Source organism: Rhipicephalus microplus, chromosome X (genome assembly GCF_043290135.1).
Source record: "Rhipicephalus microplus isolate Deutch F79 chromosome X, USDA_Rmic, whole genome shotgun sequence".
Lineage (NCBI taxonomy): Eukaryota > Metazoa > Arthropoda > Arachnida > Ixodida > Ixodidae > Rhipicephalus > Rhipicephalus microplus.
In genome coordinates this window covers 222,651,849-222,675,084 of record NC_134710.1, presented here as the reverse complement: position 1 = coordinate 222,675,084, position 23,236 = coordinate 222,651,849, and the positions used below count along the sequence as shown (strand labels likewise).

Below are 23,236 nucleotides of genomic sequence, written 5' to 3'. Positions count from 1 at the left end.
CACTACATTTGTGCAGGCCACATCGTATTTTCCCCGATATAACACCTCGCTCGCTTCCTAGCCGAGCTTTAACATGCAGGCGTGCTGGCTGAGTTTGTGCCTTTGCTATGATGAAATGAAATTGTAGCTGAAATATCTTTTGTTCTAATTCGGTTGTTGCACATGGCACAGTAGTTTTCTCGGGGTTTTTAATAACTATAATTACGCAGTTACACATCTGTGAGGCCTATGTACAAGCTTCTGTTCCGGACATGAAGCTCTTATTTTCAAAACTGAAGCACAATATTCAACCACTGATTTACACACTTTATTCACTTCATGTGCAACGGCTCAGCTTCAGCTGCTTGGCCCTCTGCCGCTTTCCTCCTTGGTCACTGTTCAGTCCTTTCACATAAAAATGAAGACGTGTGACAACGTAAAAACTAATTACTTTCGCTGTGGGAGTAGCTGCATGCACACTGCAACCAATTTCGATGGAAAGTCTGTGCTGAACAACTGCCAGCATGTCCATAATGCTGTCAGAGTGCAGCTCGCTCTGGCAGAAACAATCTGTGAAGATATCTTCGAGCTTTTTCACAAAGCCGTACAGCTGACTAGAGGGATGGAGGAGGCCTCCTCGGTCACAATAGTTTGTTAGCCGAGCAAGCTGAAAACTTTCAACAGGTGAGGTCACGGTGAGCAGCTTGACGCAATCTTGGCATTTTGTTTTAGCATTGACAATGCATTTTCGTGCAACATAGCCCGAAATATGGTAAATGAGCCTGGAGTCGCTTCTGACCACGTGCTGGTTATGGTCACTTGAAGCCTGCAGGCCAGCATTATGCTGGTGTACCATGATTTTTTTTGTTTTCTCTTCAGCTGCAGTGGCAGCAGCAGTTTGACTGCACTCCTCTCTATCAGTTGATTATTTGAGCGAGTCAACTTCCAGCAAGGAGGCCAGGGTACCCTCCTCGCAGTTTCCATTGCTAACAGACCTAACCAGACCATAAAATGAGAGGCAATTCACAGTGATTAGGTACTGTGTTGGAGTCGGGTGATCGTTATTGCCAGAGGCTTGTCTTACAATTCCGAAGAAATTCTCGAGTGGGTCCTGGCTGGTCCTTGATGTCATTAGGTACTTGTATCCAACCTTGGATGTTAAGTAGGCAAGCAACTCGAGAGTGCTTGAAATGGTGACACGCAAGTCGGCTGCTGTGGAGTCACTTAAAAATCCACCAGTTCCTTTGGCATGCCTTTCCCACTGATCAAGGTACGACAGGAAGTCCTTCAGGGTTTCTTCTTTCAAGGAGCCTGGCCGGAGAGCTTCAGCAGCATACCGTGATGTCATCACTGATATCAACTGGCTCACCTTGCTGAAAAAATAGAATAAAACAATATTGCTTGAATTCTTGTTGACATGGCCTCTCGGATTACAGCCACCGTCATGCAGTCGGGCAAAAAACTGCAAACTCCTTCATTTGCACTTTAAGGAATGTTTACTAAAAACATTCTATAAGCTGGCTGGCAGGGAGATTGGTTAGTCTGGGGCACGGTGTTGTCTGGGGTGAAGGCCTCGTCAGGAGACATACGGGTCATCTTTTGCCTAAGCTCGAGGACATAATTCACATTGTGTATTTATGTCTAAAATAACGAAGTGAATTGAATTAAATAGCGGTACAGTTACCTGAAGAATTCCTGGGTGGCATTGATGGTTCCAAATATCTTGTCCAGCTCATTCCTGTAGAGGTGGAAAGCCTGGAGGACTCTCGCACCGAACAGTTGAAACGCGATGCTCACTCTCATTTTTTCAAAGCCATTTGGATTGAGATAGCACTTGGTGATTCCGGGCATAGCCTTGAGGGTCACATTATTGGCATCAATCTTGTAGGCTTCCCTCACCGGCCGAATGCTGACCTGGAATATGATTCCAAGACAAAACCAGACATTTGTTGCGATGCGCACTAGTTGCAGCAAAAATGTAAATGAGCCTGCAAAATGTTCGTTGATACCCTCCAGGTTAATTTTCCCCAAATAAATAAAGCCCCACGCACAATGTAAACCCTCCAATGATCGACAAGCAACAGGAAAAGTAACTGCCCTTTAGGCAAATGGTCCCTACTGCAAAACGAATTTTCGAGAGGAATGAACAAATCATATTGCATTGTACTGTTAAACGAATAGCTCGACACTGAAAAACTAGGCAAAATATGCAGTAATTAAAAGAGGCGATACATGTTACACATGCAGAAACTTACATGGCCAGCTGGGGTGTTGAAGCCGCTCTTCAACAGGGAGTTCCGGAGGCATTTGATTAGATGAGGAAAGTCTGAGTTGAAGAACAAGTGCCGCTTTGGGTCAGAAGGGCGCTGGACCTTGCACTTAATCGAACTAGCAGTTGCATGTATTCCCATCATCCTCCACATCTTTCGATTCCAGCTTGCCCCATCAGTTGTTATGAAATCGACAAAGAGCCCACTTTTTTCTGCTAGTATTGTGGCCTCTACAACAACCTTGGCGAGAATATCTGCTTTCATGTTGCCATTCGTTGCGAAGCCCCTATGACCTGACTCCATTTTCCTTGGAATGGAACAAAAAGTACCACCATACCATGGTCAGATGGAGTGCTTTTGTCCTTTTGTGTGGTAAATGGGCCCAAGTCTACAAAGCCTTCAATTGTACCACTGCTCCTAACAGACAAGCTCTCAGAAAGTTTCAGCTCATCGATGAGCAATCCCCCGTGCCTCTTGCTGACGTCGAGCTCCGCTGTTTCACTATTCAATTTCTTCAGGATTTTCTCATTGAAGCCAAAAAGTGTACGGTAAACAGATACATAACGTTTCAGAGTTGATTTGCTTGGCAGGGCAAGAATTTTGTTTTTACGCAAGTGTTCGTACAAGCGGGGACCCTTCATCTTCATTATGATGCAGTCGAGAAGCCAGCTCTTGCTGTATCGAAGACCATTAGGTTTCACTTTAGCTGCTGCAAAGCAGTGTTTAACAGCTTCTTGCTGATGGGTAGGTAGGCTCCCAATCTGTTCCTGGAGAACATCTGCATTTTTTGCTGCAGCTTGCTGTTGCAGTTTCGCAAGGCTCTCCCTTGTATCAGAGAGACGGGTGGAAAGGCGCTTATTTCTTCTTACTGCTGTTTTAAGTTTCTGGGCAATGTTGAGGCGTGCCTTTGTGTTCCTACGCTGCACTCGGCTTCGGCGTGTCAACAAAGCTCGCCTTAGGTACCGACAGGAGACGCATGGCGTTCCTGAAAAAGACACGAAAGCATTGTAATGCACAGCCTCTTCTACGCTAACAGCGTGATGTGTCATTGTTCAAAAATAAAGAGTGATAATTACCTTCTTTAGGCACCTGGCCTAGGCACTTCCTGCTGAAGTACAGTCCTTGGCGCGTCAACACGTGGTCCCTAAGCTTAGTTGTGAAGAGAGCTTCATCATAGTCCTCGAGCCTCATTGCACCCGCACATAGCTGCATCCGGTCAGTCTTTCGCAACTCGTCCTCGGCCTCCGTTTTTGTATGCACCGGCCCTTCCTTTATCAAAACGCCTCTAGCAAGCACTTTGCAGTATGCGGCACATTGCGACTCTGAAAACATTACCACCTGCTCGGAGAGCACTTCGGCATTAGTGGTCAACGCGGCCGTGCAGTATACAACACCGGCATGGCCAGGGAAACTGTGCTTACTCCAGTATGGTGAAGGCACTTCTAGGTTGAACTGATTCACATTGGCAGATGGTGGAGATGTAGACGCTTGTGGACATTCTTCACAGCCTGCATCAACAACGTCGTCGGTGTGTGCAAACGGCCCAGACACCGCATTGTCGGAAGGACAGAATGCGGGCTTCAATTGCCCGTCTGAAGATTCCGATCGTTTCCTCTTACGAGCGGTCCTCTCTTGTGTCGGCTTTTTACTAAGGTAAGCTGGCAGATTGGGTAGAAGCGTCGGCACAGCATCAGCGCGGAGAATGGGTCTCCCGCGAGGTATCCGCACTTCTTTTCCCTCAATAATATGCACATAGTCTCTGAGCACATAACGCGGCTCGAAGTGGAGCTCGCACACTGCGCTGGTGTCTTCCAGGGGCTTGTCCGCTCTGCGCAGGTTCTTCTCCCATTGTTTACGCCTGTTCTCATCCTTCGGGACGCCAAACAACGACAGCTTCGGCCCACCCTTCACGAACACATAGCCTGTTTGGCACCCAGGCGCGTAGCAGTGGTTTTGCCGATATCGCGGCATGGCTTAGGCACTAAAGAACATACCGATTTCTTGAGTGGTGCGTACGGCTCACAGCCGACGGCAAAAACTTGGCGCTACAATAGCCACAGCAATAGCACGTCGCTCGACAACTGCTGCTGCGCAAGAGCTGGCCAGCACTTTCAGCCGTCACGCTCCCCCAAAGTTCTATTGATGGCGATGCCAGCGCCGCCGCCCGGGCGAAGAGAGAAACACACACTGGCGACGTTTGTGGAGCCACCCCACCGCATACCCTCCGCCGGGGAGTAAGCCCACTGCCCTCTTCTAGTACACTGTAGTTCTACAGTGGTAAAGTGAGCTAGAATAGGGTAGTGGGCTCACTCGCCGGCCGGCGCCATGCATTGCGGTGACGGCGCCAATGTCACACAAACGGGCTTCGGCGCGCCTCCGCGGCGCGGCGCTACCGCCGCATTAAATGTAGCTAGCGTTGGCGCTAGGGCAGTTGCTGCCTGTTTGGAGTGGCGGTCGGTGTGTGCGAGTTTTATTACTTTGAAAACTCGTCGTGCTTTGCATCCTCAATCCCCTGGGTTCTTCGGTGAACAGTAATGTGGCCTGACAAGCAGTGACCCTCAAACGAGGTTAAAATGCTTCCGCGGTGGCAAAACCACTGTTTTGCGCCAGGCTGTCGTACAGGTTACGTCCACGTGAAGGGCAGCAAGAAGCCGTCTTTGTTCGGCGTTCCGAAGGATGCAGCCCTGAAGAAGCAATGGGAAAGAAATTTGCATCGAGCGGACAAAGCCCTGGACGACACATCTGCCGTGTGTGACCTTCATTTTCAGCCGAAGTATGTGCTACAGGACTACGTGCATATAATCTACGTGACTGGACTGCGTGTGACTATAAGCAGTGTGCTAGAAGTGCTTTCTTTTTTGACAGGGAAAGTAGCATTCAAATACATAATGACATCAAAGACCAGCCAAGACCCATTAGAAAATTTATTTGGTACTATACGTCAGTCATCCGGCACCAACGACCACCCCACGCCAACTCAGTTTTTGCTAACCATTACTTGTCTGTCATTCTATGGTCTCGTGAAAACAATTAGCCAGGGGAATTGTGACCAAGGCGAGCTAGCTTCATTGCTGGAGATCAATGCTGCTACTGACACACTGCCACAAGACGATTCAGTTGGCAGTGCAAGCACTGTGAATGAGCCTAGTTTTGTGCAAGCACCTATTGACCACAACCAGCATATTGCTAGAAGTGATTCCAGGCTGATCTTGCTGGCTATATTGCGCGAAAGTGTGTCATTTAAACAAACTGCGAAGTTTGCATAACACTACTCACGATGGCAGTTCAAGGAGAAGATTTTCAGCTCACTCGTCCAACCAGCTTTCGTAACAAAGGTGGACTGTTGTATCCATCTAGCCACCTGTACAGTTTTGTGAGCAAGCTAGAAAACATGTTTACGTAGTGCTTTTCTTGCCTAAAGTTGCATTCTGACAGCATTTTGGATGTATTGACAATCGTGAAATAAAAGTTTTCTCAAGAAGTTGGGTTAAATTAAGTATTTTTCATTTTGTCTACGAAACCATGGCTCACAGTAATCAGCATGAACGGCGGCTGGCTGCCGCTCGAGCAGGAACGGCAGCCGCTGCCGTCAGATAGCGCTACCGCACCGGTTGCTCCCGCCGTCGTAGTGTGGTGACGTCACGCGTCAAAGGAGAATTCGTGGAGGGGCCTTAAAAAATCTAGGTGGTGTTGGTTCACTACAGGCTATTAGCCAGCTAAAAAGACGCATGCGTTGTTCGGCGTTCCAAAGGACGAAGCTCTGTTAGCGCAGTGGCGTAGAGCGATCCCGCGCGCTGACAAGCTGCTTCAAGATAACTCGGCTGTGTGCGAGCTGCACTTCAGTGAGAGGTACATCTCCCGGCACTTCGAGCACACTTAGATGGGCGAAACTGTCCGCATTGAAAGGGGTACACCCATGGGCGTGCTTGCCGTTCAGGAAAGGGGGGGGGGGGGGGCGAATGTTTATTGCAAGGTGTCTCCTTTATATTAAATCAGTGTATGAGGCAGATTTTACGCCACTCATCTAGATAGAACAGATTTAGCGCCCCCTCCCAAGTGGCCAGCCCGCTTTGCCCCCTCATGCGGACGCCCATGGGCAGACCTTTCGGAGAAGCTCTTCGCATTTGTAGACGCCTCTGAAATCACTTTTTCAAAGTGCTTTAGCTACAACGAGCTTCACAGTGACAGCTTGGAAGAGCTTGTTTCCTGCTTAAAAAAAAAAAAAATGTAACACTGGGCTGCACACAACATGGTCCGAGCTTCACCAATCAAGTAAACAAGTTTTTTCTGCTAACCCATTTGCGTTTTTACACAAAGGTACTCCACAAAAAGCGAGCATCTTCCCGTGAAAAGAGAAAGATGCCTGAAGCTCAGGCACATAACCTAGGCTTGCAGCCCAATGTTCTGTGGGGCGCATGTGAACTAATAAACTTTTTTCTTTAGGATAAAAAAAAGGACGTGCAACAAATTATTAAGAATGCATTGTTGTAAACAGATAGTGAGTCACTACTCGGAAATGTGTTCTATCACCTGTGTGCAGAAATTGAAGGATTTCATTCAGACACCGCTCGTGGTTCTCGCCTCGTGATTATGACGCTTTGAGTGATGAAGCTTCATTTACAGGTTTCAGAATTTGGTGCAAGTTTAAAAAACCCAGCTGGTCGGAATTTCTGGAGCCCTCCACTACGGCGTCTCTCATAATTATATGGTGGTTTTGGGACGTTAAACCCCACATATCAATCAATTATTCACACATTAGTGCTTGAGAAAATGGTGGTTCGCCGTGAAAAGTGTTGCAAGCAATGGCTCACAACTGAGCTCATCGTTCCACTCTTCTACCACTTCTCATCGATAAAATGTTTCAGTACCATTACGCGCTCACTTTCGGCATCCTGTCGACCTGACGATATTTCAGTTCAGTCGTGCAGCCGCGTAGGCATCCTGTTTTTCAGAAGCTAATTAACATATTTTCTCGGTCGCCACTTGAGGCCATCCACGAGCAAGAAAATATATTTTAAATGTTTCACGTTGCCCCCGCGCGTGGTTGATTGCCGTCTCTGCGCAGCGCCGCCTTAGGTGACGTGGATGGATATGGCTGTATCCTTTAGATTGGGCGGTGGCTAGCGTCACCAAACCGTAATACTTAATGAACCAAAAACTAGATTTATTTTTTTCTTTAAAAAGTGAGTTTAAGGATTCCTACTTTGTAGTGAAGGGTTTAATTTTCACTCGTGCCTTGACTTTAGCCACCAATCAGATAACCTCCTTCTAGTTAAGTCTACCCGCTTAAAGTCTATTTTGCCCTCCCGGTCCCTAAACCCCAGTGCTTCGAAAAACTCAGCGCCATCATCCTGAACTACAGGGTGAAGCCCTTTACAGAACATTATCAAGTGTTCGGCAGTTTCTTCTTCCTCTCCACACGCACTGCATACCGTGTCTACCCCTTCGTATTTGGCCCGATATGTCTTGGTTCGCAGTACTCTCGTCCTGGCCTCAAACAGTAGATAACTACCCCGAGTATTATCATAGATCCTTTCCTTGGCAATTTCCTGCTTAAAAGTTCGATAGATCTCTAGTGCGGACTTCTTAATCATGCCCATTCTTCACATGTCAGCCTCCGTTTCCTTCACTTTCTTCTTAACCGATAGTTCTTTTTGGTTTGGCCAACTGCTGTTTTCTAAGTATTTACCAGTCAATTTCCTGGTTCGCTTCCTCCATTTTGTATCGACATTCTTCATGTACAAGTAGCTGAAAACCTTCCTAGCCCGACGCTCCTCCCCCATTTCTCTCAATCGCTTCTCAAACTTTATCTTGCTGCTAGCTTCCCTGCCCTCAAATGATGTCCCTCCCATATCACCTTGTACTCCCTTATTTGGTGTATTCCCGTGAGCTCCTAAAGCAAGCCTACCTATTCCACGTTGCTTAATTTCTAATCTTGCTTGAACTTCTGATCTCATATGCACAAGACCACATTGCCGAACGTCAGACCAGGAACCATGAACCCTTTCCATATTCCTCTCACAACATCATACCTATTGTAATTCCACAGTGCCCTATTTTTCATCACTGTTGCATTCCTGTTACCTTTAGTCGTCACGTATATTTCGTGTTCCCTCAGGTACTCCGTCCCATTGCTTATCCATACGCCCAGATATTTGTATTTATCTGTTATCTCAAGCGTGACCTCCTGTATTCTAAGCTCACTACCTTCGTTATCATTGAAAATCATGACTGCTGATTTTTCCTTACTGAATCTGAAGCCTAACCTATCTCCCTCATTACCGCAGATGTCCATCAATCTCTGCAAATCTTCCTTGTTGTTAGCCATTAGCACTATATCATCTGCGTACATTAATGCTGGTAGTGCCTGATCAATGAGTTTTCCTTGTTTGACTAAAGATAGGTTGAAGCCCAGTCCACTTCCCTCTAATTTGGCCTCTAATCCTTGTAGGTACATCATGAATAATAAGGGTGACAGGGGACACCCCTGCCTAAGCCCCCGTTTTACCTCTGCAGGCTTGTATACCTGTTTTTCCCACTTTATAACTACCTTGTTACCTTTATAGATATCCTTTAAAAGATTAGTGACTACATGTTCCACGCCTAGTGCGTCCAGTATTCCCCACAATTCCTCTTGAAGCACGATATCGTACGCTCCCTTGATATCCAAAAACACTAGCCATAGGGGCCTGTGTTCTTTTTCTGCTATTTCTATGCACTGCGTCAGTGAGAACAGGTTGTCTTCCAGCCTCCTGTGTTTCCGAAACCCATTCTTCAGTTCTCCCAGCACCCCCTCATCCTCTATCCATGCCTGCAGTCTTTCCTTTATAATCTGCATCGCCAGCCTGTAGACCACTGATGTAACTGTTATGGGACGGTAGTTGTTTATGTCAGCTTTATTGTCCCCCTTTCCTTTATTGATCATGCTCATCCTGCTAAGTTTCCATCCATCGAGAACTTCACCATCGATTATTAGTTTGCTCACTGCCTCTCTCAAAGCCTGCTTAGACTTCGGACCTAATGTCTTTATCACCATAATTGGAATGCCATCTGGACCTGTTGATGTACTACTCGGAACCCTTTTCTCAGCCCTTTCCCACTCACGTTGTGAAAATGGAGCCATTGCACCACTTGGTTCGTCCTTGTCTATTGTGGTGCATAAAGCACTTCTTTGTTGAAATTTTTCTGTCGCCCTTGTTCTTATATATTCAATAGCTTCGTCCCCTTCTAGCCTAGCACCTTGGGCTGTAGTTATAAACCTCTGCTCTAGGCTCGTCTCATTTCTTAGGGAGTTTAGATGGTTCCAAAATTTCGCAGCTGCCTTTCTATCTTCTTTATGTACTTCTGCCAGCCACTGAGCTCCTTTCCTTCTAATCTTTTCATTGATCAGAATGGATGCATCCCTTCTACAGCTTAGAAAAGTTTCCCATTTTCTTTCAACAAGCGTGCAAGCGTGTGCCAGCGCCATCTGGCGGTTTCCTCTCAAGGCGTTACGCGCTAGCCGGCGCATTCATCACGCTTCCCTATTCTAGCCACTGTAACTGTAGTTCTTCAGTGGCTTGTCTTGTTTGTCGTTCTAAAATACATCAGCCACTTCGGTGTGCTTCATGGTTCCTCATCCTGGGACTTGCAAACAAAATGCGCTATGCGCAGATTAGCGTGTATTTCTCGAGGTCTAGGTGGCAACTCCAACGTGGACGCCGTATCTGCTGTGCTGCCGCAGACGTGGCAGACCTCTGAGGTGCCGCAGTGTCGATCAGTTGTCTGCTTTAAAACTGTTTCGTTATCTTCTGGCACGTCAACGTCGCAGCATAAAAATCGCTGTCTACGATGAGCGGCGTCCTGACGTCCACCGAACGAATCATGCGTCCGAGTGACGCTGAAAGTGGACTGATTAACTTGGCGGGTGCCCCGCCGTCATGGGCTGAGAGCTTTACTTGGAGGATGGGTCAGAGGAAAAGTCTGTGGAGGGTGCGTACAATGTTTTGTGGTGCATCATTTTCTTATGACTTTGTTTTCACGCGTACTCCTTATGATTCCCGCAGTATTGCATTCTGTTCGCGTGAAGTCTTCATTTTGCCGTGGGAATTTTTTTTCTTTATCTGAGCGATAAGAAGTGGAGCGCTTTACGAAACACACCATCCGAACTTGTTAGTAGAAAGATGGTCTAACTGATCGACGATTGTGCACCGCGCCTGTTGTGTTATCCATTTCACGTCATTGCAGAAGCTGTCGTGCCACGTGAAACAAATTTGACCGATGAATAGACACAGTAACTTTGCTCTGAGATGCTGCAATAAGCTCGCCTCCCCCCCCCCCCCCTTTTTTTTTTCTTCCATTAACATCAAATATATGTCCTCTATCAAATTATTGAGTCTTTTGTGGGAAGAAATTTTTTGTTACTTTTAAGGGTCTCGCGACGTTCAATGAGATAACAGTGCGGCTGCGAAGCAGAAATATGATTAGGGAGATTTTGTAGTTGCTTGGTCTTCGGGCCAATGTGCTGTGCGATAACGATCGAGTTCGTGTGTGTGTGTGTTGTGTGTGTGTGTGTGTGTGTGGGTAGTTTATGGTGTTTCGGTAAGATAACCGTGCGGTGTCGTTCTAGAAAGCGTACTTGTTTTTTGTTGTTGTTTTTATGCACTGGCAATAAGTATTATGGTTGTATGGTAGTTTTGTTTATATTCTGATTATTTACGGATACCAATAATTATGGTTCTCACGAGCACACTGCTAGAAATGGGCCGCTGCTTGCTCCATTGATTGCTTTTGTGACTGGTTTACTACGTTACTTGTGAGCTCAGTTTAATACTGAGCAGTGGAACCAGAAAAAAAGTTGTTCAGTTTTGCTACAAAAAAAAAAAAAAAACTATGCATGCTTGGTTGTTTCAAACACAACAACATTAAATACCTGTCTAAACATATTCAACCAGAGCTGATGCACCTATATTGGTGGTCATGAATGAGTGGTTCAAGGCTTACATTGGTTGTATTTAACATTACTATGTTGTTACGTAAGCCTTCTGTCTAGGAGAAGTTTCACTTCCATGCTTGTAAATGAACGAAATATTTCATACAATCTTCAAAATATATTTTTACTTCGCTTATATGAATAGACAGTAGGCTTCCGTCAAGGCAATTTTCAAGTCAGCTCGAAGTAATGTTTGGTTTATCTAACGTTCAGGTTCACTGAAGTTAGTATTATCTAGTTGTAAGAGCAAATAGGCACTAAGCCTAGTGTAAGGGAGTCTGCTAAGCTAGAACTAGGAATTAAATAAACACAAGTAATAGTACTCTTGCGAGAAGCATCTGTGACAAAATCACCATCCGAGATATCACTTTCAAGACCGTTGTTTGGTTATGGTATGTCTAATTTTTTTAATTACTCACAATTTATCATGTTGTACCCTGTTATTCTTAGTATGCCACTTAAAACTTTCTTGCTTTGATAAAGTTGTTAGTGGGCCTACATAAGAGTATGCTCATAACATTTCATAAATGAACCTTGCAAGGCTGTATTTCCAATTTTTGTTTTACACTGGAAGCTGTAAAAGCACCATGTAGGAAACATTTAACCAAAATACTATTTAAAATTGTTTTCTTACTAGAGGAGTTAAAGGGCGATGAACTGTCTGATTACTATGCCATGATAAAACAAAAGCCACCATTGTCAGTAGAGAGGCATTTGCAAATCTGTAAGCGGCGTACCTTCTCTGCCATACCATGTGTGTCACTGCTGAGGAAGGACATTATATCACAAGATGAGCTTCGGCTGTTTTCATTTCAGCCTCTTTATTTCCCTTCATAGTGCATTTCCAGTGGTGGCATTGGGCACTCGTATTGGAGCATGATCAATTATGTTCTATGCAGTGCCTGTTGCTTAGGGCATTAGCATGTGTGTTTTTCACTCTCACTGGAAGTTTGGCTTTCTTGAAAGGAAGGATGAAATTTTGACTGTTTTTACGCTATGCGGCTGTTCTACACCTTGAAGGCACGATCGCCACAAAGCAACATGTTCAGCTAGGCTTGTTTACAGTGTGCAAGCATAGTAAAAATTTTAGGCACCTTTGCTGATAAAGTGCCACATACTAGTCTGACCATATTGTCACTTTTTTTCTTTGTCTTTGCTCTTTTCCTATGTCGCTTCTTTTTGCATGAAGTCATGCAGCATATTATGGGAAAGATAGTTTGGTTCTTAAGGCTGGGGGTACATGTTTTAGGGAACCGATTGGTGTTACCTAAATTTTCTGCATACTTTCCTTTTGTAAACTAAGAGAGTTATCTACAATTTAATTTTGATTAAGAGGAAGTGTGGGTGCCACAACAGATGTAATCTTACGGTAAATGTTGATTATATTGATTATTGATTATATTGGTAGTGCCACAAGGCAGTAGTGGGATTGGGGCATAAAGCGGTAGAGGGTCTCTGCTTGGACGATAAGACTACGAAGTGGATAGAGACTGGTCCCTGTCCGCTAGTGTGTCAGCTATTGCCATCACATCTAAACATCGTAAATATCCGCAAATATACGTTTACTTGTAAGATTATTGGTGGAGGTGCTGGGTAGGTTTACCTGGCTCTCCTGGCAAACCAACACAAAACTTCGTAGTGGTCGCCACCTTCATTTTCCTGCAATGGCTTGACAGGCCTACCCACAAGAGCAGCAGCAGCAGCCTCCTCTGATTCTCCTGCCTCCATGAGACCCCGGAACCTTCTCGGGCACAGGCAAGGACAAGGTGAATGTCGAAGATTGGGTCGCATTTTACAAGCGCGTGAGCGAATGCTATAAGCGGGACCCCACTTTGATGCTGGTCAACGTTCTATTTTACTTGGAGGATACGGCACTCACTTGGTATGAGACGCATGAGCCGAAGTTGACCAGCAGGGACATCTGCAAAATGAAGCTTGTCGAGTTGTTCAGCAGGCGACATTTGGGCGACAGCAGGCCGCGAGGAAAGACTTGGAAGGTCGCGTGCAGACATCGACGGAATCGTATGTATCTTATATACAGGACGTATTGGGCCTCTGTCGAAAGGTGGACGTGAACATGAGCGAAACTGACAAAATCGCCCACATATTAAAAGGAATTGCCGACGACGCCTTCAACCTGTTGATCGTTGAAGTTTGCGCCACCGTCGACACGGTGGTGAAGGAATGTCAGCGCTTCGAGCACACCAAGAACCGTTGCATAACCTACCAGTTTGCTTGTCTGCCTAATACTGCAACCACTTCGACCTGCGAAGACTGCCCCAGGTTCACGCAAGCTAAATCATCCGAAAATGTCACCCGGATCGTTTGCCGCAAACTCGAAGCAATGGCTCCTGCAGCCATCGCTTCCAACGGCCCTCAAGATAACGCATCCACGGTTTCCCTCATCCAAGCCGTCGTTCACCAAGAAACAGCAAATCCCGGCATCGCACCTATTTGCACTGTTCGCACTACCGAGAGTTCGGCTTTGGTTAACCAGATCCCGGTGTACCCTTCACGCTACCCTTCCCGCTACCGGAACCCTGCTGAATGGAAGACGTCGGATGATCGACCGATCTGCTTTCACTGCTCTCGCACCGGACACATTGCACACTGCTGTTGCAATCGTTGGACGTCCAATTAATCCGGGAATACTGGGGCATGGTGCCGCTTTGAAGACAACTCTCGTCCGTTTTCTACTCGGTACGATCCCCAGCCTACTGTTACTAACGTTCAGGGCCGAAGGTTCAGCTGGTCACCATTACCCCAAGGCCGCCGATCTCTCTCGCCGATGATTCCTCGATCCAGGTCCCCTGCATGACCTGGTCCCTCAACCTCGGGAAACTAGACGATGCAGCTCCCGGAGGTGACGCTGCATTAACGACCCAGTCTGCAAATCCTCTGTTGAAGATTCCTACACACCGCAGTATTTTGGACCTTTTGGTGGATGACGTAACTCTTACAGCCCTCATAGACACTGGCGCACAAATTTCAGTCATGAGTGCTGCTCTCTGTATGAAACTGCGAAAAGTGATCACGCCTCCTCTTAAGTGTGCAGTAATGCTTGCCAATGGGAGCACATCTACCGTTCTCGGCATGTGCACCTCTCACGTGTGTATTGCTGGCCGTCAGACCGTCGTATTGTTCACCGTTCTTGAGCAGTGCCCACATGACGTGATTCTCTGTCTCGACTTTCTTTCTGCACACTCCACTCTTATCGACTGCTCGACGGGCCTTCTTCAGTTGGAACAGCCTTTTGACGCCGCTGTTGCCGTGATGCTCAAAGTCGCCTTTGTGCCACCGAGTTCCTGCATCTTCCGCCACAAGCCGCGACTTACGTGCAGCTTGTGTGTGAACCGCCTGTGCGCGATGGTGAATATGTCATTTCAGCCATTACCGACATTGTGCTAAAGCATTCCATTGCTGTCCCGCACACCGTCGTGAGAGTACGCCACAACCAGACCTATTTGTCTCTTTTGAACTTTGGTTTCTCCGCGCACGTGCTGCCTGCTGGTATTAACCTAGGCGTCATGTCGTTGTTGATAGAGTGTGATATCTATGAGCTGTCAACTGAGCAACCTACTCCTCACGTCAACTTGCTCACTGCGCCTAATCTTTCAAGCATTGACATTGCCAGAATGATAGCGCTAGATCTTTCGCCCTCCGAAGCACAAGACCTCCACCGTCTCTTGACATCCTATGCGGACATATTCGATCTAGACAACCGCCCTTTAGGCCAGACATGAGTTGTGACCCATCACATCAACACCAGCGGTGCCAACCCAATACATCGCCGCCCTTACCGTGTCTCCACTACCGAACGCTTTGTCATCTAGAAAGAGGTCGAGAAAATGCTCGCCAAAGGCGTCGTCGAACAATCATCTAGTCCGTGGGCATCCCCGGTCGTGCTTGTCAAGAAGGGCAATACATGGTGGTTTTGCGTTGATTATACACATCTCAACAAAGTCACTAAAAAGGATGTTTACTCCTTACCAAGAATAGATGACGCCCTTGACTGCCTTCATGGCGCAAAGTTTTTCTCGTCCATTGACCTTTGGTCTGGTTGTTGGCAGATTGATATCAATTTAAAGTAATGCCGTTAGGGCTTTGCAATGCGCCGACCACCTTTAAAATGGTCTACTTGCTTCAAATGGTCTACTTGCTTGTGCTATTTAGATGATATAACTGCTTTTTCACTGACGTTTGCGAGCCATCTTGAGCGACTGTCCAGTATTCTCCAAGTATTCCGCAACGCTGGTCTCCAGCTGAACTCCTCGAAATGCCGTTTCTGCCGTCGCGAAATAACTGTGCTTAGTCACCTCGTTAATGCATCTGGGGTATAGCCCGACCCGGACAAAATCCGTGCAGTGACTCAATTTTCCGTACCTTCTTCTGCTAAGGATGTCCGGAGCTTCCTTGGTTTGTGCTCCTATTTCCGCCGCTTCATCCGGAATTTTGCCAATATTGCGCGGCCTCTCATCGAGCTTCTTAAAAAAGACGTCCCATTTACTTGGAATTCACCTCAACGTGCTGTATTTTCGGCGCTCATTGCAGCCCTCACGACTACGCCAATATTAGCCCACTTCGATCAGACTGCACCGACAGAAGTTTGTACTGACGCGAGTTGCCATGGAATTGGTGCTGTTTTAGCTCAGCGTCAGCATGGACGTGACTGCATCATCGCCTACGCCAGCCGACTTTTGTCCCCTGCCGAGAAGAACTACTTCATCACCGAAAGAGAGTGTCACCGAAATGCGTGAGATTAGTCGGATGACCCCTTCCGCCTTGGAAGTCAGACGGTCGATCGTGCGGCCGTTCTGTCCATTAGCTTCGATAATCATGCCCAGAACGCGTATGAAGTCCACCCTTGGAATAAGCTGCCCCGATGCCGTGTGCAGCGTAATGTCGATGTCGGCCAGTGGTTGCCAGTTTTTGGTTTTGGGTCCCCGTCTCGTGGGTCGATATAAGAGAACTTCGGACTTTGCTGGCGAGAGCTTGAGGCCCATTTCATTCATGTAGACTTCAACACAGTTGACGGCCTCTTGAAGAGAGCTCTCCACAGAGCCCTCCGAGCCACCGACACTCCATATGGTGATGTCGTCCGCGAAGATGGCGAACTTGATGCCTTCTTGGTTTGAGAGCTTGGCAGCAAAGCCGCACATTGCAATGTTAAACAGCAGTGGGGAGACGACTGAGCCCTGCAGGGTGCCGAAGGAACCGAGATCGTAGGGCTCAGACTTGAGATCCCCAAGCTGTAAAGTGGCTTTTCTATTCCTGAGGAACGAGCTGGTGAAATTGTGAAAGTTGGCTCCTAAGTTCAGAGAAGAGATGGAGGCAAGTATGTGGGAGTGCGAGACATTGTCAGAGGCCTTTTCAAGATCCAAACCGAGAATAGCTCTAACCGAGAATAGCTCTAACGTCTTTCGTCTCCTGATCAATTATGTGATGCCTCAGCATTTTCATGAGGTCCTGAGTAGATAGGTGTGGTCTAAAACCTACCATGTTGTATGGGAACAGGTTAGTCTTCTCTATTTGTTTTGATATTCGATCGTTGACGACATGCTCGGCGACCTTGCCTATACAGGACGACAGTGAAATGGGACGTAAGTTGCTAAAACTGGTACTCCGGCCAGGTTTAGGTATGAGAATAACCGACGCCCTTTTCCAGTGCTCAGGGAAAGTCCCCGTCTCCCAAACAGGATTGATTTCTTTGGGGAGATAGGCGACAGAGTCATCGTCTAAATTGCGTAGTGTCTTGTTTGTAATGCCATCCGGGCCTGGGTTGGAGTTCCCATTGAGATTGTTTAAGATGGTCCGGACCTCTGCTTCCTGGAAGGGCTTGTCCAATTCGAAGGCTGATGATCCCGTGTATTGCGCGTAGCCAGAAGGAGGCCGGGTTGTGTCCAAAGGGAGGTATCTCTGTGCCAGACACTCCGTTATTTCCGTGTCCGATTTAACCTTCTTTTCTGAGTGCAGTATTCGGTCTACCAAGCGCGTCTGGTTGGATTTAGACTTGGTCTCCTGCAACAGGTGTTTGAGGAGCTTCTATTTTCCCCCAACTTTCATCTGACCATCCACCGTGTTGCAAATCTCGTCCCAATGCTGTTTTTCCAGCGTCTGACAGTGAGTCGTTATTTTCTGGTTAAGACTTGCGATGCGTTTTCGCAGTCTTCAATTCATACGGTGTGCTTTCCACCTGGCAAGGAGAGCGCTCTTAGCCTCGAGAAGATGAGCAAGCCTGCTATCCATTTTATTGACCGGAAGGTCAATCTCTATCGTTTTGGTGGCCGACTTGACGTCTTCGACCAGCTGAGACAGCCACTTGTCGAAATTCGGTGAGTCATTAATCTCCTCTGCGCTCTCCGCTCTGATCTTACGGAAGAGGTCCCAATCTGTGAATTTGAAAGCTTTAGGGGGCTTTGCCTGAATTTGTAATGTCGTACTCAGAATACAATGGTCGCTCCCCAAGTTTTCTCCCAAATTTAACCATGATACCTCCCCCGTGGTTGCGACAAAGGTGAGGTCTGGGGTAGTATCCCTAGAGCAAGAATTTCCAGTGCGGGTAGAAAACGTGGGGTCAGTGACCAAAGTAAGATTCAGATCCAATACCGCTTGCCAGAGCTCGGCTCCCTTGGCAGTGGTGCGAGGGTAGCCCCAAGCTTGATGGGGTGCGTTGAAATCTCCCGCTATAACTATGGGTGCGTCCACTTTCCTAGCGATCGTAACGGCTTTTGATAACAATGAGGTGAAGCGATGGGGCCTGCCTTTTGGAGAGCTATATATGTGGAGTATGAAAATGCTATTTTTAAGGTTGCTGCTTGGTATAATTTCTAAAAGAGAGTGTTCAATCTTGCTATTTGCCATGTGCAAATTGTGCTCAATGTAAGTGTACTTCTTGGACACAAACGTGCAGATACCGCGGCCATCCAAAGGTTTCGTGATGTGATGGGTGTAGCCTGGCAGGCTCATTGTTTCCGTAAGCGTCTCCTGCAGCATAATAACATGTGGTCTAATTGGCTGGGATTCAATATACTGCTGGAGAGCTGCCTTCTTTGATTGGAAGCCCCAGCAGTTCCACTGTTAAATTACGAAATTGTTAAGGTGTCCCGCCATTGTTGGGACCCTCGAAAGCTCTCTCCTGAGAGACGCTACGGGTTGCTACCTTATGCACGATCCTGACCTTCGGTATTACTTTGGGCCGGAGTAGCCTCGGCAGATTGTAAAAGCCCTGAGTTGCTCGACAATGGCCCTGAGATTAGCATTTTCTCTTTGCATCTGCGCGTATATATCTGTGTTGCTCTGGATTGGTACCCCCCTTTACCTGTGTTTGGGAGCCCTTGATCTTGGATGCCCAGGTCTGGTGCTGATTTCCTTGCTGCACACCAATGCGGATGGTAGGCACCCGTGAGCTAGAACGGCCCTTGGATCTAGAATGTCTTCTGGATCTCGAACGGCCCCTTGCTCTGCCTCTGGAACGGGATCGCCCTCGCGGTGGTTGTAGCTGTTGGCTTACGTCAGGTGGGCGCCAGCTGCTGCTCGGGCGTTCAGTCGTAGCGCGGCCGCCTGCAGCGTCTGGTAGCGATGAGAAGTCTCCTCCAACATATGTGAAGTTCATGTTGTCGGTGTCTTGTTCCGCAAATTCCATTGTATATTGCATCCGTCGCTCTCGTCTTCGTCGACGGACTATGTAGGGCACTTGAAAACGATGCTTACAAGTCTTGTCTGTTGTGAGATGTGGACCCCACACAACTTGCATTCTGGGGTGCAGACGTGATCCTCCGAAGGAGATGACATACCACACCCTCTACAGACCACCTCTTTTGGATGGGGACAAACGTCGGCTCGATGACCTAGCTTTCCACAGGCATAACAGACATCCGTTTGTCAAGGATACAGGGTGCAGCGAACCAAACTATTTCCACATATGACGTAATTTGGGACTTTTAGTCCGTCAAAGAGGATGATCACCGTGGTGGAATTCTTGATTCTTTTCACTTGGAGTGCAGTCGGGTTCCTTGGGTGTACAATAAGTGAATAAAGTTGTTCTTGACCGATGTCCGCGTCAACACCCCTGATGATTTCTTTGCAGGTGTTATCTGGGGCAGCTCGGTAGGCACTAACATCAAAACTGGCGGTACCTAGAGTAATGGCTGTTATCTTGGAAGAGGGTCTGGCGTTCCTCTCCACCGGAGTGCTTATAACTGCAATGTTCTGCATCATATTTGGGCATACCACGTCTTCCGTGACTTCTTCCTCACTGAGCGCTGCAGCCACTGCGAGTGACTTCGCGAACTTAATTTGACTCACAGTTCTCATGTCCAGGCCATTTCTAGGTCTCACGATGACTCGATGGTGATCTATTGGAAGGTGAGGAAGTCTAGAAGCAGTGGTAAGACACTTCACCGCAGCTTGGGAGCGCTGAGGCAGCCACACGTCGCCGTGCATAGAGACGCTTCCTTGCGTCTCGGTCCTGGGGGTATGCGTCCCACGAAGTTTACGTTTAGTGGTAGCCACAGACCATCCAGAATATTGAAGATCATCGGGAGTGATATCCTACCCATCGACAGAGACTTGCAAAGACATTCCGTGCGTAGAGTGCTGGAACACCCTTCCGAGAAGGGCCGGGGGCCGCTCCGTCGTAGCCTCAGCTTAGCGTACTCAGCTGAGCAGATGGGCAACCAGAAGAGTCTCGAAAAAAGGTCAAAAAGCTCACCCACAGTGAAATACTTGGTATCGATGTAGTCCGTGCAGTTTTATGCGTCGACTGGCACCAAAAGACGCTCACAAATGCACAAAAAACTGTCCAAAAACATGAATTGCTGTGCGCCGCATCTCGGAGGTAATGCTTTAGATCGTATAGTTCAAAGTAGAGACAAAGATTACGCCTCCTGTAATTTTATCGACAAGAACATTGTGAAATTCATTTTAACGTACTATACTTCAGTTTTGCATTCGCTCTGTTTGCATTTGCGCAAGTAAACTGTCACAAAATTAGACATTTTTAAAAGCTATTTTCTTAAGGTCTACAAACTTGAAACTGCATGAATTCATTCTTCATTAGACATGCATTTCAGGTAAAAAATATCTTCCTTTAAACGAAAATATTTTTCTTTTTATAGCATCTGCAATTTTCGAAAATGACAGGTGACAAAATTGGTGCCTCCGTGTTGGTGAAGTTTGATGTTTTTTTCTCATAATTTATGCCGTTAATCATAAAACGAAGATGACTTTCGGGCTACCTCGTGAGAGGTGCACGAAATATAATATACTCAATGAAATCTAAACTATCAACTTTTGGACCCGTGTCGATCTCTCGTGGAATCACTCTAAAGCATAAGATTAAAGCACTTTGTGCAAGATGACGCGTATTGTGTGACAATTTTTTTGTTTTTGAAGGGCCACAAGTACTAGTCTTTCGGCAACAATCCAGAATGCAGCTGTGATTGAACCATAATTTTTAGCTGCTTTCTAAGTTTGTCACGTTTTGACAAAATTTGGGCAGTTAATATGTCTGCATGAAGGTGGGTGGGGGGGCAGTTCATAACTAAGATAAGAGATAACTCAGACAGGCGGATGTTCAATTTCTAAAATCAATTAGTGAAGAGTGCTTAAACACAGAGTGCTTTCAATTGTCCGGTTCATTTCCATTTGTAGTTTAAGGTCACGTTCAGCAGTAGGTGACTTGTAAAATCAGGCCCCACGCAGCAGTTTTTCTCTGAGAGTTTCGGCCATGTGTCCAAAAATCTTGTAGAGTGAGCTACGCTGCCCGAGTTGGAGCAGTTTCGTGCGTCTCCTGAAGATCTGTGCTACGCACGAGCAAGGAGCAATGACGTCGCACTAAGCAGAGCTGGCGCGGCAGAGTTTCAGTCGCCGCACGCGTCTCTTCTGTCTGCAAATTCCAGAGGACTGACGACAAAGCCGCGGCATATGCATTCTGATTATACTGTGGCTCATGCACCATAAGCCACGCTGCTCTCTTCTTCTTTGGTTGCATTTGCTGCGACATTAAGCACATATAGCAGGGTCTTTGCCAGTATGGTATAGCCATAGAGAAGGATAGCGAAATTGCTGCTTAGCGACACAGAAGACAGGAGAAGCTTAACTCATCTGATCTTCAAGTAGTTGCCTGGCAATCAGTGATTGAGTGTAGGAAGATCATACAGAAGAAGGCTAAACATGCTGTGGAGACACCGAGCTAAGGGACGAACATCTAGCAAAGTGGCATTGCTAGGAGGCTGAGCAATGTGCCTGACCATCTCAGCAGCAGCAACAAAACGTCGTCGATGACGTCGAGGCTTGCTGATTGACTGACTATACGGTAAAACTTGGTGAAAGTGCCGGTTGGACTTGACTCACGCTATTTATATCTTGGCATAGCCAAGCTAAGCCACTGAGAAATTTTTGTTTTGGTTTAAGGCAAAAGCCAAATTTACTTTTGTGAGCAGGAACCCGCTTCGGTTGCCATGTTTTGACACCACATACTCGAGCACCAGTGGCTGCAATGTCGCAAGATTTTTTTGTTCAAATAGAGGGAACAAGCAGCCAAATGGCTAAGACGTTTTTTTTCTGTAGCCACCAGCCTAAAAAAGTAGCCATACCTAGCAACCCTGTGATCAAAAACCTGAGGCAGAAACAGCAGTCAGCGCCTCTGCCATGTTTTTAGATTTAGTGGTCTTTTTGTTACTATACCACACTTGTTGGGTAGTCAAGTAAAAAATGTGGTAGAAAAAAGTAAACCGAATAATATCCCTGTTTTTAATGTAATGCTGTGAATGCTTCTAGTGTTACTTTTAACCAGTCACAAGTCAATGTTTGATGTTTTCATTTCCACCACAAAGAATCCTAGTGATCGCCACTACGTGTTGATCCTTGATGAACACTGATGTTGTAATTGCTTGCATGATTAAAACAAGGATTTTTTGATGTTGGTACTTTGACCCATGATATGTGGGATTTAACATCCAAAACCACCGTATGATTAGAGAGACGCATACCTTGACCCATGCTAAAACTGTCAGTGACAATCATTCTGTACAACCCACAAATAAATAACCATGCTTGGGAAGTGAGAGGGGACATCTTTAAAGGAGTACTGAAAATAATTTTAAAAACTTACATATTCTGCTCTGAATAAAATCACTGGGGCAATAACCCTAGAAAGAGTATTGTGGTGCCTCAGAATTTATTGACAATTTTTTTAATACCACTACCTTAAAAAAACAGTGGCATTTTTATAGTGACATTTTTATAGTGACTTGTTCTGACATATATCTAAGCCATGTGGGTATAGCCATGGAGTTTCCTAAATATACACTAGAGGGAACTTTGGCGCTGGTCTGTGGGAGCTGCAATGCACGGCGCTTCAGCGGGCATGGGAATGGTGGGTAGTACACAGATTTGTCTAATATTCGCACTTCTGGCTCCCTGTGTGCTCGTGTGGCTTGGAGCTGTTCTGTCTTGATTGCGCTTTCCCACCTTAATCTTTTAGGCTTACCATTTCAAATCGGGTCACAAAGTTCAAAAGGGTCGTTCTTTCCTTCAAAATAACATTGAAACACAGCAGTAAACGAAGCCAAAAGTGTTATTCGCCTCCTACAAGTACGAAGACTAGGCAAATCCATGCACTACCCATCATTGCCATGGTTGCTGAACGATTGCAGCGTCAGAGTCCCCTCTAGTTAATTTTAGGAAACCACCCTATGGGTATAGCTACTCGTAATGTAATAGCAGCTCCTATGTCTTTGGCTGTCAGTTGCACATGGTGCTCTTGAACAATGAGTGAAATATTGTCTAATAGCTGCAACAGTGATTTCAACCGTATTCAGAATAGCATGCAGAGTTCGCAAAACCAGCAAACTGTCGCAAAACTAGCAAAATGTCGCAAAACCAGCAAACTGTGTTGACTCTTCATGATTTTTTATTATTCAATGGGGCTAGATTGCAGATGCCGGCCGATGAAAACGTTATTATCCAACCAAAATATATTGTATGCCTGTTTCCCGGCTCCAGTATGTGGAGA

At 46.5% G+C, this 23,236-nt stretch overlaps 1 protein-coding gene across 1 annotated transcript in view; it reads left to right on the top strand.

Annotated features, from left to right (window-relative positions):
* Positions 1-9,772: 9,772 nt before the first annotated feature.
* The window catches only part of alpha-Man-Ib (alpha-Mannosidase class I b), a 122,695-nt gene continuing 109,231 nt past the window's right edge, over positions 9,773-23,236 (top strand). The window contains exon 1 of the mRNA XM_037435677.2: positions 9,773-10,220. Coding sequence (XP_037291574.1) covers positions 10,080-10,220 — 141 coding nt within the window. The 5' untranslated portion in view covers positions 9,773-10,079. The remainder of the gene's footprint in view (positions 10,221-23,236) is intronic.